This window comes from Equus przewalskii, chromosome 5 (assembly GCF_037783145.1).
Source record: "Equus przewalskii isolate Varuska chromosome 5, EquPr2, whole genome shotgun sequence".
Classification (NCBI taxonomy): Eukaryota; Metazoa; Chordata; class Mammalia; order Perissodactyla; family Equidae; genus Equus; species Equus przewalskii.
Window position 1 is genome coordinate 54,534,865 of NC_091835.1, and position 17,837 is coordinate 54,552,701.

At 36.1% G+C, this 17,837-nt stretch overlaps 1 protein-coding gene across 45 annotated transcripts in view; it reads left to right on the top strand.

Moving 5' to 3' along the window:
• CCDC91 (coiled-coil domain containing 91) overlaps positions 1-17,837 on the top strand; it is a 362,152-nt gene that overhangs the window by 47,740 nt on the left and 296,575 nt on the right. For 6 of the 45 annotated variants that reach the window (XR_011540340.1, XM_070620913.1, XM_070620927.1 and 3 more), the window contains exon 1: positions 3,627-3,830. The exons of 35 other annotated variants lie outside the window; for them this stretch is intronic. Coding sequence is in view for 2 of the 10 variants with exons in the window: in XM_070620924.1 (XP_070477025.1) it covers positions 15,618-15,627 (10 nt within the window). In the remaining 8 variants the exon portion in view is untranslated. Of the gene's footprint in view, positions 1-3,626; positions 3,831-15,562; positions 15,628-17,837 lie in introns of those variants that run through there. 4 more of the 45 variants (XM_070620906.1, XM_070620923.1, XM_070620924.1 and 1 more) reach the window with 1 other exon arrangement.

Sequence of the window (17,837 nt, forward strand, 5' to 3'; positions counted from 1 at the left end):
ACTGAAGCCTCTGACTTGATAGACTGGTGGAATGGCCTTTTGAACTCTAAGTTAGAGCACCAGCTAGATGTCACTACGTTACAGGGCTGGGGCAGGGTTCTCCAGAAGGTTGTGTTTGCTCTGAATTAGCATCCAATATATGGTGCTGTTTCTCCCATAGGCAAGATTCACATGTCTAAGAATCAAGGGGTGGAAATGTGAGTGACACTATTCACTATTACCTCTAGTGACCCACTAGCAAAATTTTTGGTTCCTGTTTCCATGACTTTATGCTCTGCTGGCCTAGAGGTCTTAGTTCCAAAGGAAGGAATGCTTTCATCAGGGTTCAATGATTCCATTGAACTGGAAGTTAAGACTGCTGCCCACCACTTTGGACCCTGAATCAACAGGCAAAGAAGTGAGTTACTATACTGGCTGGAGTGGTTGATCTTGACTAGCAAGGGGAAATTGGACTGCTACTCTACAGTGGAGGTAAGGAAGAGTATGTCTGAAATACAGGGGATCCCTTAGGGCAGCTTAGTATTACCATGCCTTGTGATTAGGGTCATTGGAAAACTACAGTGGCCCAGTTCAGGGATGAGTACTTATTCCCAGACCCTCCCAGGAATAAAAGTTTTGGTCACCCCACCAGCTAAAGAACCATGACTGCCTGAAGTGACTGTTGAAGATAAAAGGAATACAGAATGGGTAGTGGAAGAAGGTAGTTCTAAATACTGGCTACAACCATGTGACCAGTTACAGAAACCAGAGCTATAATTGTCATGAGTATTTCCTCCTTATTTTGTTATGAATATGTTTGTGTGTGTGTGTATGTGTGTATATATGGCTATATATATGTACAATATCTTTTTTCTTCTTATTCAGTTATCATGTAATGTAAGATGCATTGAATGTATATTATAGTATTTTAAGAGTTATTAATTTTACATCATAGTATTTAAATTTTGGGATATTAAGGAGAAGAGTAACATCATTCAAGGACTTTATCTCCTCTCCTGGGGAAGGGGTTAGTGTGTTTCCAGTTGTACACAGGATAGTTATATCACGTTGGGCAGAATTCTGGCTTTGTTATTGTCCTTATTTGGAGATTAAGTATGGTTTAAGGAGATGTGTATGGGTGCCAAGTTGATGAGGGGTGGACTTGTGATGGTTAATCTTATATGTCAGCTTCACTGGGCCATAGGGTGCCCACATATTTGATCAAATTTTATTCTTAATATGTCTGTGAGAGTGTTTCCCAATGAGATAAACATATGAATTAGTAGAATGAGTAAAGCAGATTGCCCTCTCTAATGTGGGTGGCCGTCATCCAATCAACTGACAACTTGAATAGAGCAAAAATCTGAGCGAGAGGGAACTTCTATCTGATTGCTTGAGCTGGGACCTTGGTCTTCTGCAGTTGAACTGGGACTTAGACCATCGGCGCTCTTGGTTCTCAGGCTTTTGGACACAGACCGGAACTACACCATTGATTCTCCTGGGTCTCCAGCTTGCTAACTGCTGATATTGGGACTTTCAGCATCCATAACGTCATGAGCCAATTCCTTTTAATCTATTTCTCTCTCTTTTTAGCTGTCTCTCTGTTTCTTTCTATCTGGAGCACCCTAAGACACTCGCCATAGAAATAAAAAATTAATGTCTTTGGCATGGTGGAATGTCACATATGGAGCTAATACAAATTTTAAAGAATGCATGGTCATCTTACTCCTGTGTCTGTCAAGAAGAGTGGTCTTGTAGTTTACTTTATAAATTGCTTTCATTCCTGTAGTATCCTAAAGCCAACTTGAAGGGGGATGAAAAAAATAATAAAATCCTTAAGATGCTGAATCCTAGTGTAAGGGTAATTTATAGTAAAACACTTAGAAATCAAGGCTAAGACCTCAGAATTAGATTAGTCATAGACACATTGAAACAGCGTACCCCATTACCAAGTATGTTGAAATTTAACAACAGTCTATAATGATTACTGACTAATATCTGCTTTTGGCTAAATGTATTTGGTAAAACTCAGGTATGTTATAGCTATTGTTCTTTGAGCTTTCGTTTTTACCACAGTCTCATTTTAGATTATAGAAAATAGTCATTGTGCCCCTTTTCTCCCTGTTGAAAGCTAAGACGTTAATCAGATATACTGGGGAGATATTTAATGAATATAGTAAAATAGAATCCTATGCTGAATAAGGGACTTCTGAATTAGAGGAGAAACCTGTGAATAGCAGTTCTCAGTACTTAGTTTGTTTTCATTTTTTTAAAAGTAAAGTAAGCTGAAGGAGTAATCATCAAGACTATAGGATTTCCCCCTTTATGAAAAGTTGTTAGGGAAAAAGAATGATTGTTTGGATACTTTCAGCATTTAAAGCTGGTTAATTACCACACATTCTTTCCATTGTGATTGTGTAGCAATGCTGAGGTCTGGAATCATGCAAATCATTTGAGGGTTTTTTTTTTTAAGTCAACTCTCAGTAGACTTCTTTCTCTGTCTCTGATGTTGGATTATATAGCAAGCTTTTGTTGGTTCTCAGGCTTAGAAAATGTATAGAGATTTTGTAAGCAGAGTAAATCTTTATTCCCCCTGCAATTCAGTTACTTTAACATAGTTTCAGTAATTAAAAGAAAAACTATGTTGTGCCTCAAAAATATCACAAAACAGTTATTCTAATCAAGAAAGGTGTGCCATCTTTTTGGGAGCTTATGTGCAATGAATTGGTAGACTTTGCCAACTTTCTTGGAGGAAGGAACCATAACAGTTGAATAAAACACCACTGGTTGGTTATATATGTAGAGAAGCTGGGGCATGTGTTTGTGTAGGAACTGTAGCATTCTTTTATTTAGTTATCTATTCTTATCCATTCTTCAAATGACATAATGGGTAGTTGGTCAGAGCATGCTGTTCTAATTACTCTTCATCTAGGAAACTGAAAGTGAAATTTATTGATGACTTCAAGTGTATATGTGTGTGTTGAGAAAGAAAGTCATTGTGAGGGATGTAAATAGAGTGCTGCTTTCATTTTAAGAGATTCTTTGTTTTAGCTTCTCAGAATATCAAGAAGGTAATATTATAAACATCAATTTTAATTTATTATAAAATCAATTTTAATGATGGTAAAGGAACCAGCACTAAAAGAATTGCACTTTTATTCACATCACTACCATTCCTTTCCTGTTACCCATACTGCATATACCTTTCTCTTGTGATAAGAAAATTATGGCCTGGATTAAGCTCTTAACATATTACCAGGGAATATGCAAAAGTGAGCTAGGTGGTGGTATTGTGGTACTGACAGCCGAGATGCTAGCACAGAATAGGACACATAATTGATATATGTGTATATAGATGTACACATATGTACGTATGTATGTGTTTCACATTAAATTGCCTAGGAATGTTGAAATCCTCCAGTTCATTGTATTCTTTAAATATCTTGTTGTAGTAGTGGTTTGCACATAAACCAGATTTGGTTGTGCATATTTGAGTTTTATGTAACTCTTGGAAAAGTTTTAAGAAATTTTCTGAAATAGCAATTTTGAACTGACTCCCTAATCTTATATTCATAGTTGCATGTATGTTTCAGATTTTTTTCCCATGTGCAGTAGTCTCCCCTTATCCATGGTTTTGCTTTCTGCAGGTTTCAGTTTCCCATGGTCACCCTTGGTCTGAAAATATTAAATGGAAAATTCTGGAAATAAATAATTCATAAGTTTTAAATTACGTGCCATTGTGAATAGTGTGATGAAATCTTGAGCCATCCTGCTCCATCCTGCCTGGAATGTGAATCATCGCTTTGCCTGCGTGTCCACACTGTGTACGCTATCCACCTGTTAGTCACTTGGTGAGCCTTCTCAGTTATTCGCTGTCTGTCATGGTATCACATGCTTGTGTTCAAGTAACCCTTATTTTGCTTAATCATGGCCCCCAAACGCAAGAGTAGTGGTGCTGGCAATTCGGATATGCCAAAGGGAGACCGTGAAGTGCTTCCTTAAAGTGAAAAGGTGAAAGTTCTCAACTTAGTAAGGAAAGAAAAAACATCATACGCTGAGGTTGCTAATATCCATTGGAGGAAGGAAAGCTCCTATCCATGAAATTGTGAAGAAGGAAAAAGAAATTTGTGCTAGTTTTGCTGTTGCACCTCAGCTGCAAAAGTTATGGCCACAGTGTGTGATAAGTGCTTAGTTAAAATGGAAAAGGCATTAAATTTGTGGGTAGAAGACATGAACAGAAAATGTGTTCTGATTGATGGCAACATGTTGTGCGAGAAAACGTTGAGCCTGTATGAAGACTTCGGTAAGGGATTCCCTGAAACCAGCGACACCAAGCCATTTACTGCAAATAAGGGATGGTTACACAGGTTTAGGCATATGGACTGGAAGAGAGAGAGACTATAGTACCATGACATTTCTTACAGTATATTGTTATAATTGCCAAATTTATAAATTAAACTTTATTGTATATATGTGTGTATAGGAAAAAACATAGTATATATAGGGTTTGGTACTATCTGCAGTTTCAGGCCTCCACTGAAGGCCTTGGAACATATCCCCCATGGATAAGGGGGGACCACTGTATTTGAGAAGTTGAAGTCAGTAAGTCACTAGAAAATAATAAGTGCTTATTAATGAGCTATTGTTCTGTGCAGGAAAAAAAGGTGAACTTTTCAGAATGACTAGAAGAGACAGAAGATGAGACTGGAAATGTAAATTTGAGCCAGATCATTAAGGAACTCTAGGATCTTAGGGATAGATTACCAACAGCATAACAGTATGAATACTATGATTACAGTATGTAATCATTCTGTTGTATAACAATCTGAAAAAAATAAGACTTTTTTGGGGACAGAGGGTTGTGGTATGACAGAAACTTTAGAAGTAAGACAAACTTTTAGTAAGCAGAAAGATGATTATAATTTGGGTGTGCCTGATAATTTCCCTAGTCTCAGGCAGCCGAGCTTACTGTAGAGAGCTCTGAAAGGCCTGATGCAGGTGACATCCCCTATTTCACTTAATCAGCTAAGGCTGTCTTCCTGTTTTCCTATTAAATCTATTCCTTCCCATTCTCTCTCTTTGGTTTCCAGTTTGGTGACTCCGTGCTCTGTTCTCACTTCTGTCCTGTGTTTGATCTTTTGGGCACCCCATTTTAAGCTTACCTGCATTAAACACCCTGAGGCACTTTACATACTGTTCTTGTTTTTTCTCTAATTCTTAACCCCCACTCGCCCTTTGATTTTGGTAGCAACTGTATTTCTGCCTAAGAGATAATCTTTCCTCTGGCCTCACTCTCAAGAAATGCCCATTAACTGGACAGTTTACCTAATGTGTTCTTTCTACTCCCACCCTTGCTGGAGGAAGATTAATAGCCAGGAGTGGGATTCCTGGTTTATGTGGCAAGTTGCCTGTTTATATACTGCTACCAAATTGTTTTCAAAAGTCACTGTACCATTTTGCATTCTCACCAGCAGTATATGAAACTTCCACGTGCTCCATAGCCTTGCCAACACTTGATATTTTAAGTCTTTTTGCTTTTAGCCATTTTAGTAGGTGTACTGGTACCTGCATTTTGGTTTTAATTTGCATTTTTCTCACGACTGATGTTGAGCATCTTTTCATGTGCTTAATTGCCATTCTTATATGCCTTTTATGAAATGTTTATTCAGATCTTTTGTCCTTTTAAAAATTGAGTCAATCTTATTATTAAGTTGTAAGGGTCCTTTATCAGATATGTTTTTCAAATATTTTCTCCTAATCTGTGACGTGCCTTTTTATATTCTTATCATTACATATATTTTTAAATTTTTAAATTGTGGTAAAATATGTAATATAAAATTTATTATTCTAATAACTTTTAAGAGTACAGTTCAGTGGCACTAAGTACATTTACATTTTGTGCAACTATCATCACTATCCATCTCCAGAACTTTTTCATCATTCTAAACTGAAACTATGTAGCCGTTAAACAATACCTACCTCCCCCTTCTCTCCTCCCCTCAGTCCCTGGTAAATCACTCTTCTGCTTTCTCTCTCTGTGAATTTGACTATTTCAGTATCTCATATAAGTGGAATCATGCTCTATTTGTCTTTTTGTTTCTAGCTTATTTTACTTAGCATAATATGTTTAGGTTCACCTGTGTTGTAGCATGTATCAGAAATTTGTTGCTTTTTAAGGCTGAATTATTTCACTGTATGTATATAGCACATTTTGTTTATCCATGCATCTCTTGATTCACCGTTGGGTTGATTTCACTTTTTGGCTATTGTGAATAATGCTGCTATGAACGTGAGTGTACTTGCTCAAGTCTCTGCGTTCAGTTCTTTTGGGTATTTACCCAGAAGTGGAATCGTTGGATCATATGATAATTCTATGTTTAATCTTTTGAGGAACCACCATACTGTTTGCTTAGACCCCCACTATTTTAAAGTCTATTTCCTTTACCCCTTGGTTCAATGAATGTGCTTTTAGACATTTTAGCCAATGAACCACTGGGAAAGAGCGACTAGTATAAGAAGAGTATTAGACAAAAAAGCTACCGTGTTGCATGCTTCCTTCCTTACTTCCATAAGAGCCGTCACCTTTGTTAATGTATTGATCTGAAAATCAGTGTTTCTCTGAAAGTGGTCCACAACCACTGGCATCAAAAATAGCTTGTTATATATGCAGATTCCCGAATGTCACTCCATCTACTGATTCAGACTTTCTGAAAGTGAGGACAGGTAAACATATTTTTTCAACAGAAGTGTTTAATTTTGATGAAATCTTCTTTTTTCTTTTATGGTTTGTACTTTTTTGTTCTATTTAAGAAATCTTTGCCTAACCCGGGGTCTCAAAGATTTTCTCTAGTGTTTTCTTCTGAAAGTTTTGTAGTTTTAGAGTTATTGTCTGTTTTAAGTTAATTTTTTTTGTATGATACAGTGTTAGTGTCAAGGTTCATTATTTTGTGTATGGATATCCAGCTGCTCAAAAGACTATTCTTTCCCCATTGTATTATCTTGGGAGCTTTGTGGCATATATGTGGATCTATTTCTGGACTGTATTTTTACCACACTATCTTGACTTGCCCCAGCTTTATAGTAAGATTCATAATCATGTAGTGTGAGTTGTTCAGCTTTGTTCTTTTTAAAAATTGTTTTGGCTTCAGGTTTTTTTCATTTTCATGCATATTTTACAAATAGCTTGAAAATTTCTACCATAAAGCCTGCTGGGATTTTGATTAGGATTATGTTAAGTCTATACATTGTTTGAAGAAAATTAGCAACAATTTTAAATTGCCTGACCCTTATTTAGGTCTTGTATATTTTTTGTTAGATTTATCCCTAAGTATTTCAAACTTTTGATCTTATTGTAATGGTATTTTTTATTTTAATTTTCAATTATTAGCTTCTGGGATATAAAATACAGTTGTCTTTTTTATGTTGACTTCATATTCTTCAAGTAATTTTTAGTAGATTCCTTAGGATTTTCTACATAGGCAGTCACATTGCCTGTGAATAAAGATAGTATTACTTCTTTTCCAGTCTATATGCCTTTCATTTCTATTTCTTGTCTTTTTACACAAGCTGGGACCTCTGATGAGAGCATGCATGCATCTTTGACTTTCTCCAGTATCTTAGGGCAAAGGCTTTCAGTCTTTGGCCCTTAAATATGATGTTAGCTGTGAGTTTCTTTTCTGTTTCTTTTTGGAGATACCCTTTATCAGATTAAAGACATTTTCGTCTATTCTTTGTTTGCTAAGAAGTTTTATCATGAATGGGTTTTGAGTTTTGTCAGAGTTCTTTTTCTGCATTTATTGAGCTGATCATATGGTTTTTCTTTAGAGTGAATTATGTTGATTTATTTTCAGATATTTAACCAAGCTTGCATTCCTGGGGTAAATCGTACTTTTCATGACATATTATCCTCCTTTTATATTGCTGGATTTGATTTTTTGAAACTTTGTTAAGGGTTTTTGCATCTATATTGCTATGGAATATTGTTTTGTACTTTATTTTCTCTTAATGTCTTTGTCTGGTTTTGATATGAGGGTAATACTGAATACCAGTTCACTTCTCTATTTTCTGGAAGAGTTTGTGAAAAATTTGTGTTTCTTCCTTTGAATATCAGAGAATTCTCCAGTAAATCCTTCTGCAGCTGAAGTTTTCTTTGTGGAAGGTTTTTTTTTGGAGATTGGCACCTGAGCTAACATCAACAGCCCTTCCTTTTTTTTTTTTTTTTTATTCTCCCCAAAGCTGCCCCCAGTAAACAGTTGTATATTCTAGTTGTAGGTCCTTCTGGTTGTGGCATGTGGGACACCCCCTCAGCATGATGAGTGGTGCCGTGTCCACGCCCAGGATCTGAATCCATGAAACCCTGGGCTGCCGAAGCAGAGCACGCGAACTTAACCACTCTGCCACAGGGCTGGCCCCTTTGTGGAGGGTTTTTAAGTATAAAATCAACTTCTTTAATAGATCCAGGTCTGGTCAGTTTATCTATTTTCCTAGAGTGACTTTTTAAAGTTTTTTAATCTTTCAAGGAATTCCTCCTTACTATGTTTTTGAAATATTGGCAAAAGGTTTTTCATAATGTTTCCTTATTATCGTTTTTTTTTTGAAGATTTTATTTTTTTCCTTTTTCTCCCCAAAGCCCCCCGGTACATAGTTGTATATTCTTCATTGTGGGTCCTTCTAGTTGTAGCATGTAGGACGCTGCCTCAGTGTGGCTTGATGAGCAGTGCCATGTCCACGCCCAGGATTCGAACCAATGAAACACTGGGCTGCCTGCAGCGGAGCGCACGAACTTAACCACTCGGCCACGGGGCCAGCCCCCCCCTTATTATCATTTTAATGTCTGTATGATTTTTAGAAATGTCCTGATATTGAAACTCTCCCATTCCTGATATTGGTAATTTGTGTCATTTCTCTTTTTTTGTTATCATTGTAGGTAGAGGTTTATTAATTTCATTGATATTGGGAAGAATCATCTTCTGCTTTCTTTAATTTTGTCTGTTTTTATCTTTTCTGTTTTATTGATTTTTGCTCTTGGTTATTTTCTCCTTTCTGCTTGCTTTGGGTGTAATATGCTCTACATTTTGAGGTTTCTTAAGGAGAAACCTTAGATCATGTATTTGGATCCTTTCTTACTTTCAACATGTAACCATATAATGTTTATAAATTTCCCTCAAAGCACTGTTCTAGCTGCATCCCCCAAATTTTGATATGTTGTATTTTCAATTGCATTCACTTTAAAATATCCTTCAATTTCTCTTGTGATTTGTAATGGGTTATTTAGAAGTGTGTTGTTTAATTTTCAGGTATTTGGAGGAATTTCCAAATTTCTTCCTTTCATTGATTTTTAATGTATTTCTTCTGTGCTTGGAGCATATACTTTGTATGATTTCAGGTTTTAAAAAATCAATGGAGACTTGTTTTATGATTCAGAGTAGCATCTATCTTTAAATGTTCCATGTGCACTTGACAAGAATGCCTAATCTGTACATTAGGTAGAGTTTTTCAGAATGTTAACTAGATTAAGTTGGTTGATAATATGTTCACATCTTCTATGTATTTACTGATCTTCTTTCTACTTATTTTATCAGTTACTTAGAGAGGAGTGTCAAAATCTCTAGCTGTGGTTATTGGTTTATCTGTTTATCATTTCAGTTCTGTCACTCATTGCTTCATGTATTTTGAAGTTCTTAGATGCATACACATTTAGGATTGTATGTCTGCTTGATAAATTGACTTCTTTATCATTATGAAATCTCTTTATCTCCAGTAATATTCTTTAGTCTGAAGTCTAATTTTCCTGATACTAATATAGCTACTTCAGTTTTCTTTTGATTGGTATTTCCATGATATATCTTTTTCTGCCTTTTTATTTTTATCTTTTTTTTTGTCTTCGTAGCCAAAATGGATTTCTTGTGGTATTTAGGTCTTGCTTTTTATTCAGTCTGACAATCTCTGCTTTTTAATTTAATTGTTTAGACCATCCACATTTAATGTAATTATCTATATGATTGAGTTTAATTGTATCATTTTGCTGTTTGTTTTTCCTTTTCCCTTTCTCCCTTTTCTTTCTTTTCCTAACTCATGTTGGGTTTGAGGGTGTTTTTAATGATTTCATTTTATGCCCACTGTCAGCTTCCTAGGTGTATATTTTTGCTAATTAATTAATTGCTCTAAGGTCCACAATATATATCTTTAACTTATTAGTCTACTTTCAAATAATGTTATTCCATTTCGTGTACAGTGTAAGAACTTTTTGACAGTATACTTCCATTTCCTCTCTCCTCATTTGTGGTGTTGGTATCATTTAGTTTACTTCTACATAGTATATAAAGCCAAAATGCATTGTTATTACTTTTGCTTTGTGTAGTCAGTAATCTTTTAAATTTTTGTATTTATCCACATATTTACCATTTCTGGCACTCCTAATTCCATTTGTGCTGATCCAAATTCCAGTCTGGTTTCATTTTTCTTCTTCCTCAAGAACTTTCTTTAATATTTCTTGTGCAGGTCTGCTGGCAGAGAATTCTCTCAGCTTTTGTTTGTTTGGAAAAATATCTTTATTTCCCTTTCAATTTTAAAGATATTTTCTCTGAGCAAAGAATTATATGCTGCCATATTATTTTTCTTTTCAATATTTTAAAACTCTCTCCATTGTTTTCTGGCTTACATGGTTTCTGATAAGAAGTTTGCTTTTATTCTTATTTTAGTTATTTTGGTTGTAATGTGTCCTTTTTTCTGGCTTATTTAAAATTTTTCTTTTGTTTTCTGCAATATAGTATGATGTGTATTGGTATGATTTCTTTATGTTATTCTGCTTAGCTAGCGTTTAGATCTCTGGGTTTATAGCTTTAATGCAATTTAGAAAATTTTCAACTATATTTCTTTAAATACTTTGTTCCACACTCTTCAGTTTTTTTCTGGACCTCCAATTACACATGTTTTAGACTACTTTATGTTATCCCACCTTTTTTCTCAGTATTTTTCCTCTCTGTGTTTTGAATAATTACTGTTGCAGTTTTTTTAACTTTATGATCTTGTCATCTTCAATATTTAATCTGGTGTGAATCCCATCCTCTCTATTTTTTGTTTCAAAAGTTCTCCTCTGGAAGCTCCATTTGAATCTTTTTCATATCTTCCATGTTTCTTATCATCATGGTCATTTTTTCTTCTACTTTCTTAAACATATGAAACATATTTATAATAGCTGCTTTCATTCTATCATATCTTTCATTCTGTTGAGTGATTTTTATTTTGGTTACAGGTTATATTTTCCTTATTTATTTTGTATGCCTGTTTATTTTTGATTGGATTAAGACATTTTGAATTTTGTTGATTGCTGAATTTTGTTGATTTATTTCAAGTAGTGTTGTATTTTGTTCTGGCTCTGAGTTATGTTTCTTGGAATCAACTGGATTATTTTGAGGCGTATTTTTAAGATTTGTTAGTGTGGGTTCAGAATACCCTTTTGTTGTAGGTCTAAGTTAGCCCCACGACTAAGGAGATTCCCTCCTGAGGATTCAGCTGGATGCTCTATGTATTACGAGATTTATTCACTCTGACTAGTAGGAACACAAAGTATTGCCAGCTGTGTCTGAGCTCCAGATATTATTCTATGTACTCACTTTCATTTTTCTTTTCCTGGCCTTGTAGTTTTCTCTCCTATGTGTACAGTTAGTCCTCAGCCCAAAACTTGAGCAGGCCTTTCTATCTCTGAAATTCTTACTCAGTGTAGTGGTGTAGTTCTCTCCTCTCTAGTTTTGACCCTGCAAATTCTAGCTGCCTCATAACTTTTTAACTTTGTACCCTCAACTCAGTGAGAGGCTAGTTTTGGTTAGGTTCCCCCACCATGAGCTCAGGCCTGTAAACCTACTCCAGGTTGTAAACTGGGCAGTTATAATGCTTACCTTGTTTGTTTCCTTTCTCTCAGGAATTATAATTCTGTGCTGCCTGTTGTCCAATATCTGAAAACCGTTGTTTCAATATTGTGTTCAGTTTTCTAGTTGTTTCAGTTGGGAGGTTAAATCTGGTCCCTGTGTTTCCATTTTGACTGGAAGTAGAATGGTATCTATATAATGTAATTTAAACTTCCTTCTAACCTTTGTCATATTTTTCCTTTGAAGTAACCACAGTGCAGAAGATAATGGGTACTCCAGGCGTGGGTGGTAGTGAAGATGTTTGCAAGTAAACTACTCTTGATATTTCGGAAGTGTGTTTTGTTTTTTTGTTTACTCTTTATCTCTTATTCTACTTTATACTTTATAAAGTATACTTTATAAAATATCTGCTTTATAAAATGTAAAGTCTCTCCTCTTGTTGTTAAATCTTTGGCTAAAATTTACACACTAGGAATATGCACTGTAATTTTTGGTAGTTTCCTGTATCTTGGACACATCGCTTCCTACTCTTAGTAAACCTTGAGAAACCAAACATTTCTCATTTCTGTTTCCATAATGGATCATTGTACTCAGCAGCTATTTGGAAAACACCCAGTTATTTTACCATAATGTGAAGAATTTTGGTATACAAATTTTATGCTGTTAATTAGAGATACTTAGTATGATTATGGGTTTTCCCTGTTCATTTTCTGAAATGAGTCTAATCTGATCTTTCTTCAGATCTGTATTCTTTCTGACTAGTGACAGTCCTAGGGCTTTCCATCCTTGCCGTTATTATTCCTTCCATTGTGTTGAAACGATAGTTTAGAAGATAGCTACAGTTGCACTTGGGTGGCTCCAATACTTTGGTCTTTTTAGGATTCATGTATGTGGTAACAAGTACCACCAGTAACATCATCTCTAAAGGATGAGAACTATAGATATGTACAATTTAAAATTATTTCTTTTGGAAACTCATCTGTTTTTCCATTCTTTATTTCTTCTGGAAATTATATGTATTCTTCAAGGTTATGCAAGCTTTGACAAGCTGAGCTTTGTCAGCCTATCCAAGAGAAAAGTCAGCACCTTACATAAAGCCAAAGTAGAGGGGGAAAAAATCCCTGATTTTTATGGCATTGTGTCAGGAAATTCAAAGTATGGTGAAAAGTATGTGTGCAGATATATATAATCTTGTAGCTCCTGCATGCTGCTGGATTTTTATTGTGTTCTTTTTATGTCTTGTAGAGACAATATAGTATAGGCCATGGCAAAAAAACCCATCTTTTTTTCCCCACTCATTCTGTTTTCTGTTAATGTATCTAGTACCTATCTGATGTTTCTGTACATAAGTGAAATCTTTTCTTTTGAGGAAGATCAGCCCCGAGCTAACATGTGCCACCAGTCCTCCTCATTTTTTTGCTGAGGAAGATTGGCCGTGAGCTAACATCCATGCCCATCTTCCTCTACTTTATATGTGGGACACCTGCCTCAGCATGGCTTGGTAAGTGGTGCGTAGGTCTGCACCCAGGATCTGAACCAGTGAACCCCGGGCCGCCGAAGCAGAGCGTATGAACTTAACTGTTGTGCCACTGGACCAGCCCCCAGTGAAATCTTTATGTAGTCTTTGCATTTTACCATAGGCCATGCTGTGTACTAGACTGTGTTTGACTCTGGTTTTGTTTGGTTCCTTTTTCTGGGCCTCTTTATCTATTTCGTGTACCCAGTCGAGCTTCTAGTGTTCCGTTGCAACTGTGTGCCACCCATCTCCTGCTTCTCCTTTTGCCTGTCTCCTGAGCAGTATTCCTTCCTGTATATTCTTTTTTTCTTTTGAAACTTACCTCTCTAGTGTACCATTTCCCTGGGGTATTATTATAAAATCTGATAAAATGAGTAGTCATGTATTAATGATGTTGCTACTGATGGTATGGTGTTTTGGTATTTAAATTGACAATTCCAGGAGGTTTTTAATATTATAATGTTAAGCACTTCGAGATTTATTTTATTTTATTTTTAGAGCTTTTGAGCTTTATCTGGATTCTTACTTTGAGGAAAAGAAATGTCTTCTTGAAACAAGTAAGAAGTCTCGTAAAACTGTAAGGCTCTTCTTGGAGAAAATTATTTCTCTTGAACCTCAGGCCAGAGGAGGTATATTTGCACTGTTTTCTTGGGAGCTCCTCAGGTATTTTCATGGACATTCTGCTTGTCCCAGAAAGGAAGCCTAAAGCTGAGTCTTTCACTTGGGGAGTGCTTAAATGCTCCGCAAATCAGTGACCAGAATCGTTTCATTTTGTGCCCATGTGGTTTCTGTGGGTGGTTTGTTGTTTTAAAAACTGTTTCAAAGAAATGCATTTTTTTTTTTTCCTGGCAATCATGTGCATCCTGTGTAAGTATTTTTCATTATTAATAACTTTGAGAAGAACCAACTCCAGGTCATAATGCAGTTAGCTGAAGTCATGGGGTTTTATGTGGAGTCATCCCATATGATTTGTGTCTGGTTTGCCAAAATCCATTAATTTGAGGTTCCCAAAAGGCAGGGTAATAGATTCCTCTCCTGTTTCTCACTGTCATCAACCTGTTTTTGGAAAGTATTTCTATCAGTTTTGTGTAAATCAGTAGTCCTCAAGGGAAATTCATGAGACATTTAGATTTAATTTCTTCTAGGCATATATACTGGTTTTACTTTTGGGGGGGTATTTTCCTGTCACTTTCTTACTCTATATAGAAATTTCCATTTCTGATTATGACTTGAATTCCAGCTTTCTCATTGGACTTTGATTCCATCTTCCTCCTCATTTAGGCCTAGTGGTTAGAAATCTTGTCTTTAATTGAATTTCAAAGTGGTTAAGTTTCTGTCATTTTCCGTTCCCCTGTCCAAGAGTGAGGCTTTGCTTCTGTAGGTACACTACAACCTTCTAATAATGAATTTGGATTTAAAGAGAAATTGAATTAAATTCTTGAGTTATATAAGAAGTTGTAACATCATGCTATTTACATTTCTGGCCACAGTGAAGTTTTTTTGTCAAAGTGAAGTTTTGTAGGCAAAGCTTCATGTCGTCAGCTTGTAGTCTTCGAAGGCACCTTTAGGATTAGGATTTGCCTAGCCCAGAATTACAACTTTAAATAGTTTGCGTAAATTTTCTAGTTAGCAAGTGAATATTATTTATAATTAGGAATTAAGTAGACAGAAACTTTGAGGATCACCTCTCCGAACTTTCTAATTTAACAGAGATGGAAACTGAAACTTAGATATGTTAGGTGACCATCTGTGATAACTCTGTAACTTAGTGTAAGAGTTAGGTAGAGCCTAGTGTCCCGACTTCAAGACCACTGCTCTTTCCACTACCTTGGGAACTCTTACTATCTTATCCCCAATAAAATAACAGTTTAAAGAGTAAAACATAATAAGGTTCTGGTTTTAAAATACCCAAATACGTTTTATTTTTGTGATATAAATTTGAGTGTTAAGAGAAAGCTTACAAATTCATACCATATTTTCCCTCTTAACTTGTAAAACAGTACTGGTTGTCTCTGAGGTTATAACTTGGTTATTTGAGGAAGAAAATTGCCCTTATTTTGTTCAAGCCTATTCATTGTGTTAAAGTAATTTTTAAAACTTCCCCAAAGCTAGGAGAACATGCAAATAAGAGCCTCCTGTACTGGCTACTGCTGGTTGCCTTTATAGCATTACTCCTTTTGTGTCTACCTTTCTAGCAGAACCAGTTTACTGCTTCATGTGACTCAGAGAAAGGGGTCCTCATTCCTAGTTCCAGGATGGATTCTGGTAAGTGTAGGTGAAACATGGTAGTTCCCTTTCTTTGCTAGTGATAGGTTCCAAGATGGGCAGATCACAATATCGGAATATTTTAATCATCTCCCTTCTAGCCTACGGATGAAGCTACACATAGGAGGTCAGATCCCAGGGAATTTTAGAGAGAATTTCTGAAGTTCTGATTTGCAGTGCTTAGAGCCTGCTCTACTTGTGGCCTTTTTATGTGAGATAATGGTCCTTACTGTATAAGCCAGTTTATTTTTGGAATTTTCTGTTACTTTCAAATGAAAGTGTACTGTCCTAAGACTTTACACTGTGAAAGAAGATTGAGTAAGAGTTAGGTTTTGGCAACTGTGTAGCCCACTTTAAGGAGGGGGGAGTTCCACCTCCTCGAGGGTAGAGTACCTATATAAATTCCTTGGAATTCTGCATGAAAAATGTATCTATTTTTATTTATTTATTTCATTTATATGAGTATGGACTCATGGATATTTGTCTACTTTGCTTGGCCTAGTTTTTTAATTGCTGTGTATGTGTTAATTTCTAAATATGTTTATCCCAGCAAGTCTTCCCACCTCTCTTTTAGAAAGAGCTCTTTCTAGTCAGCTTCCTACTGGACCTTTTCCCTTTGGTCTTTCTTTTATTGAAACCGCAAACTAAATGTGTCTATATTCCCTAAGTTCAAACTAATCATTCTGTAGCTCATCTCCTTCATTTTATGCCTCATTTCTTCTACTCAAACTTGCTTTTCCACCTGCTTTCTTAAGCTAGAAACCAGTGAAATCTTTGAGTTTTCCTTTCTGTTATTCTCACTTTCTCACTAGCTCTCATTTTGATTATATTTGTCTGTTGGCATTTCCGAAAACTAGACTATTCTACTGCCACACGATTTTAGACAAATTACTTGGTCTCTCTCTAGCCTAAGTTAAGGAAACTTAGTTAAGGAAACTTAGGCTAGAGAGAGACCAAGTAATTTGTCTAAAATCACAGTTAAATTAGTGTCAGAGACAGAACTCATCAAAGAATTCTGAGAAGGGATATGAGATAGGGAGTATTTTGAATAAGTGACACCTATTTTAGAAAAATGGCTATGAGCCATTGTTAAAAAGTGTCGATAATGACAGGGATCTTCTGAGGATTAAAAGTGATAGAGTGTCTGAAGAGTTTAAGTCTGTGTCTGATACAAAATAGTACACTGTAAAGGATAGTTATATTTGTTATTCTGTGGCGCTTTCCAAACTCCTTAGCATGACCCTTCGTAATTTGGCTCCTAGCCACCTATCTAGCAGCTTCATTTGTGGATATTCTCCCAACAGGGATACCTTATCATCCAACAGTTCCACATTATTCATTGTATTTTGGGTTTGCATACTGTGTGCTTTAGATACCTCTCCGTTCTCGCGTTTCTTTCTTTCTTTCTTTTTTTTTTTTTTGAGGAAGATTAGCTCTGAGCTAGCTACTGCCAATCCTCTTCTTTTTGCTGAGGAATACTGACCCTGAGCTAACATCCATGCCCATCTTCCTCTACTTTATATGTGGGACGCCTGCCACAGCATGGCTTTTTCCAAGTGGTGCCATGTCCGCACCTGGGATCTGAACCGGTGAACCCCAGGCCACTGAGAAGCAGAACATGCGCACTTAACTGCTGTGCCACTGGTCTGGCCCCTCTCACGTTTCTTTGTCAAGAATGCACTTATCTTTCTTTCCTGCCTAACAGGAAAACTGGCTTTTACTTATCCATCAATGTTTAACTTAAATGTTCCCAGAGTTAATCACCACCTTTCTCTGTTGTCACTGTACTGTGTGTATAGATGTATTATGTTTACTATGTATATTTGCAAGTCTGTCTTTCTGTGAAATTGTGACCTCCAAGGGGACAAGGACTAAACTTAATTTATCATTACATCGCTAGGACTGAGTATCACTGAGTTAATGTCTGTTACATAGACTACCTCGCAAGTGGAGAAATCATGTTGCAGTTTCCTTGCCTAATGGTCGTGAGGGTGCTACTTGAACCCGTCCAGTAGTGGGAAATTTATAGTTGGAGAGAGAGTGTTACTTTTGGATGGTCTAAATTTTGAAAGGTTATTTTTATGGAGATTTGAAATCTCTCAACGTTTAGCTTTCATTTGTCTGTTCTCTGGAGCCATAAAGAATTAGTTTGTGCATTAAGCTTTTTACAAGTATTTGAGCGCCAAATATGTATTAAGTACATAAGAAAC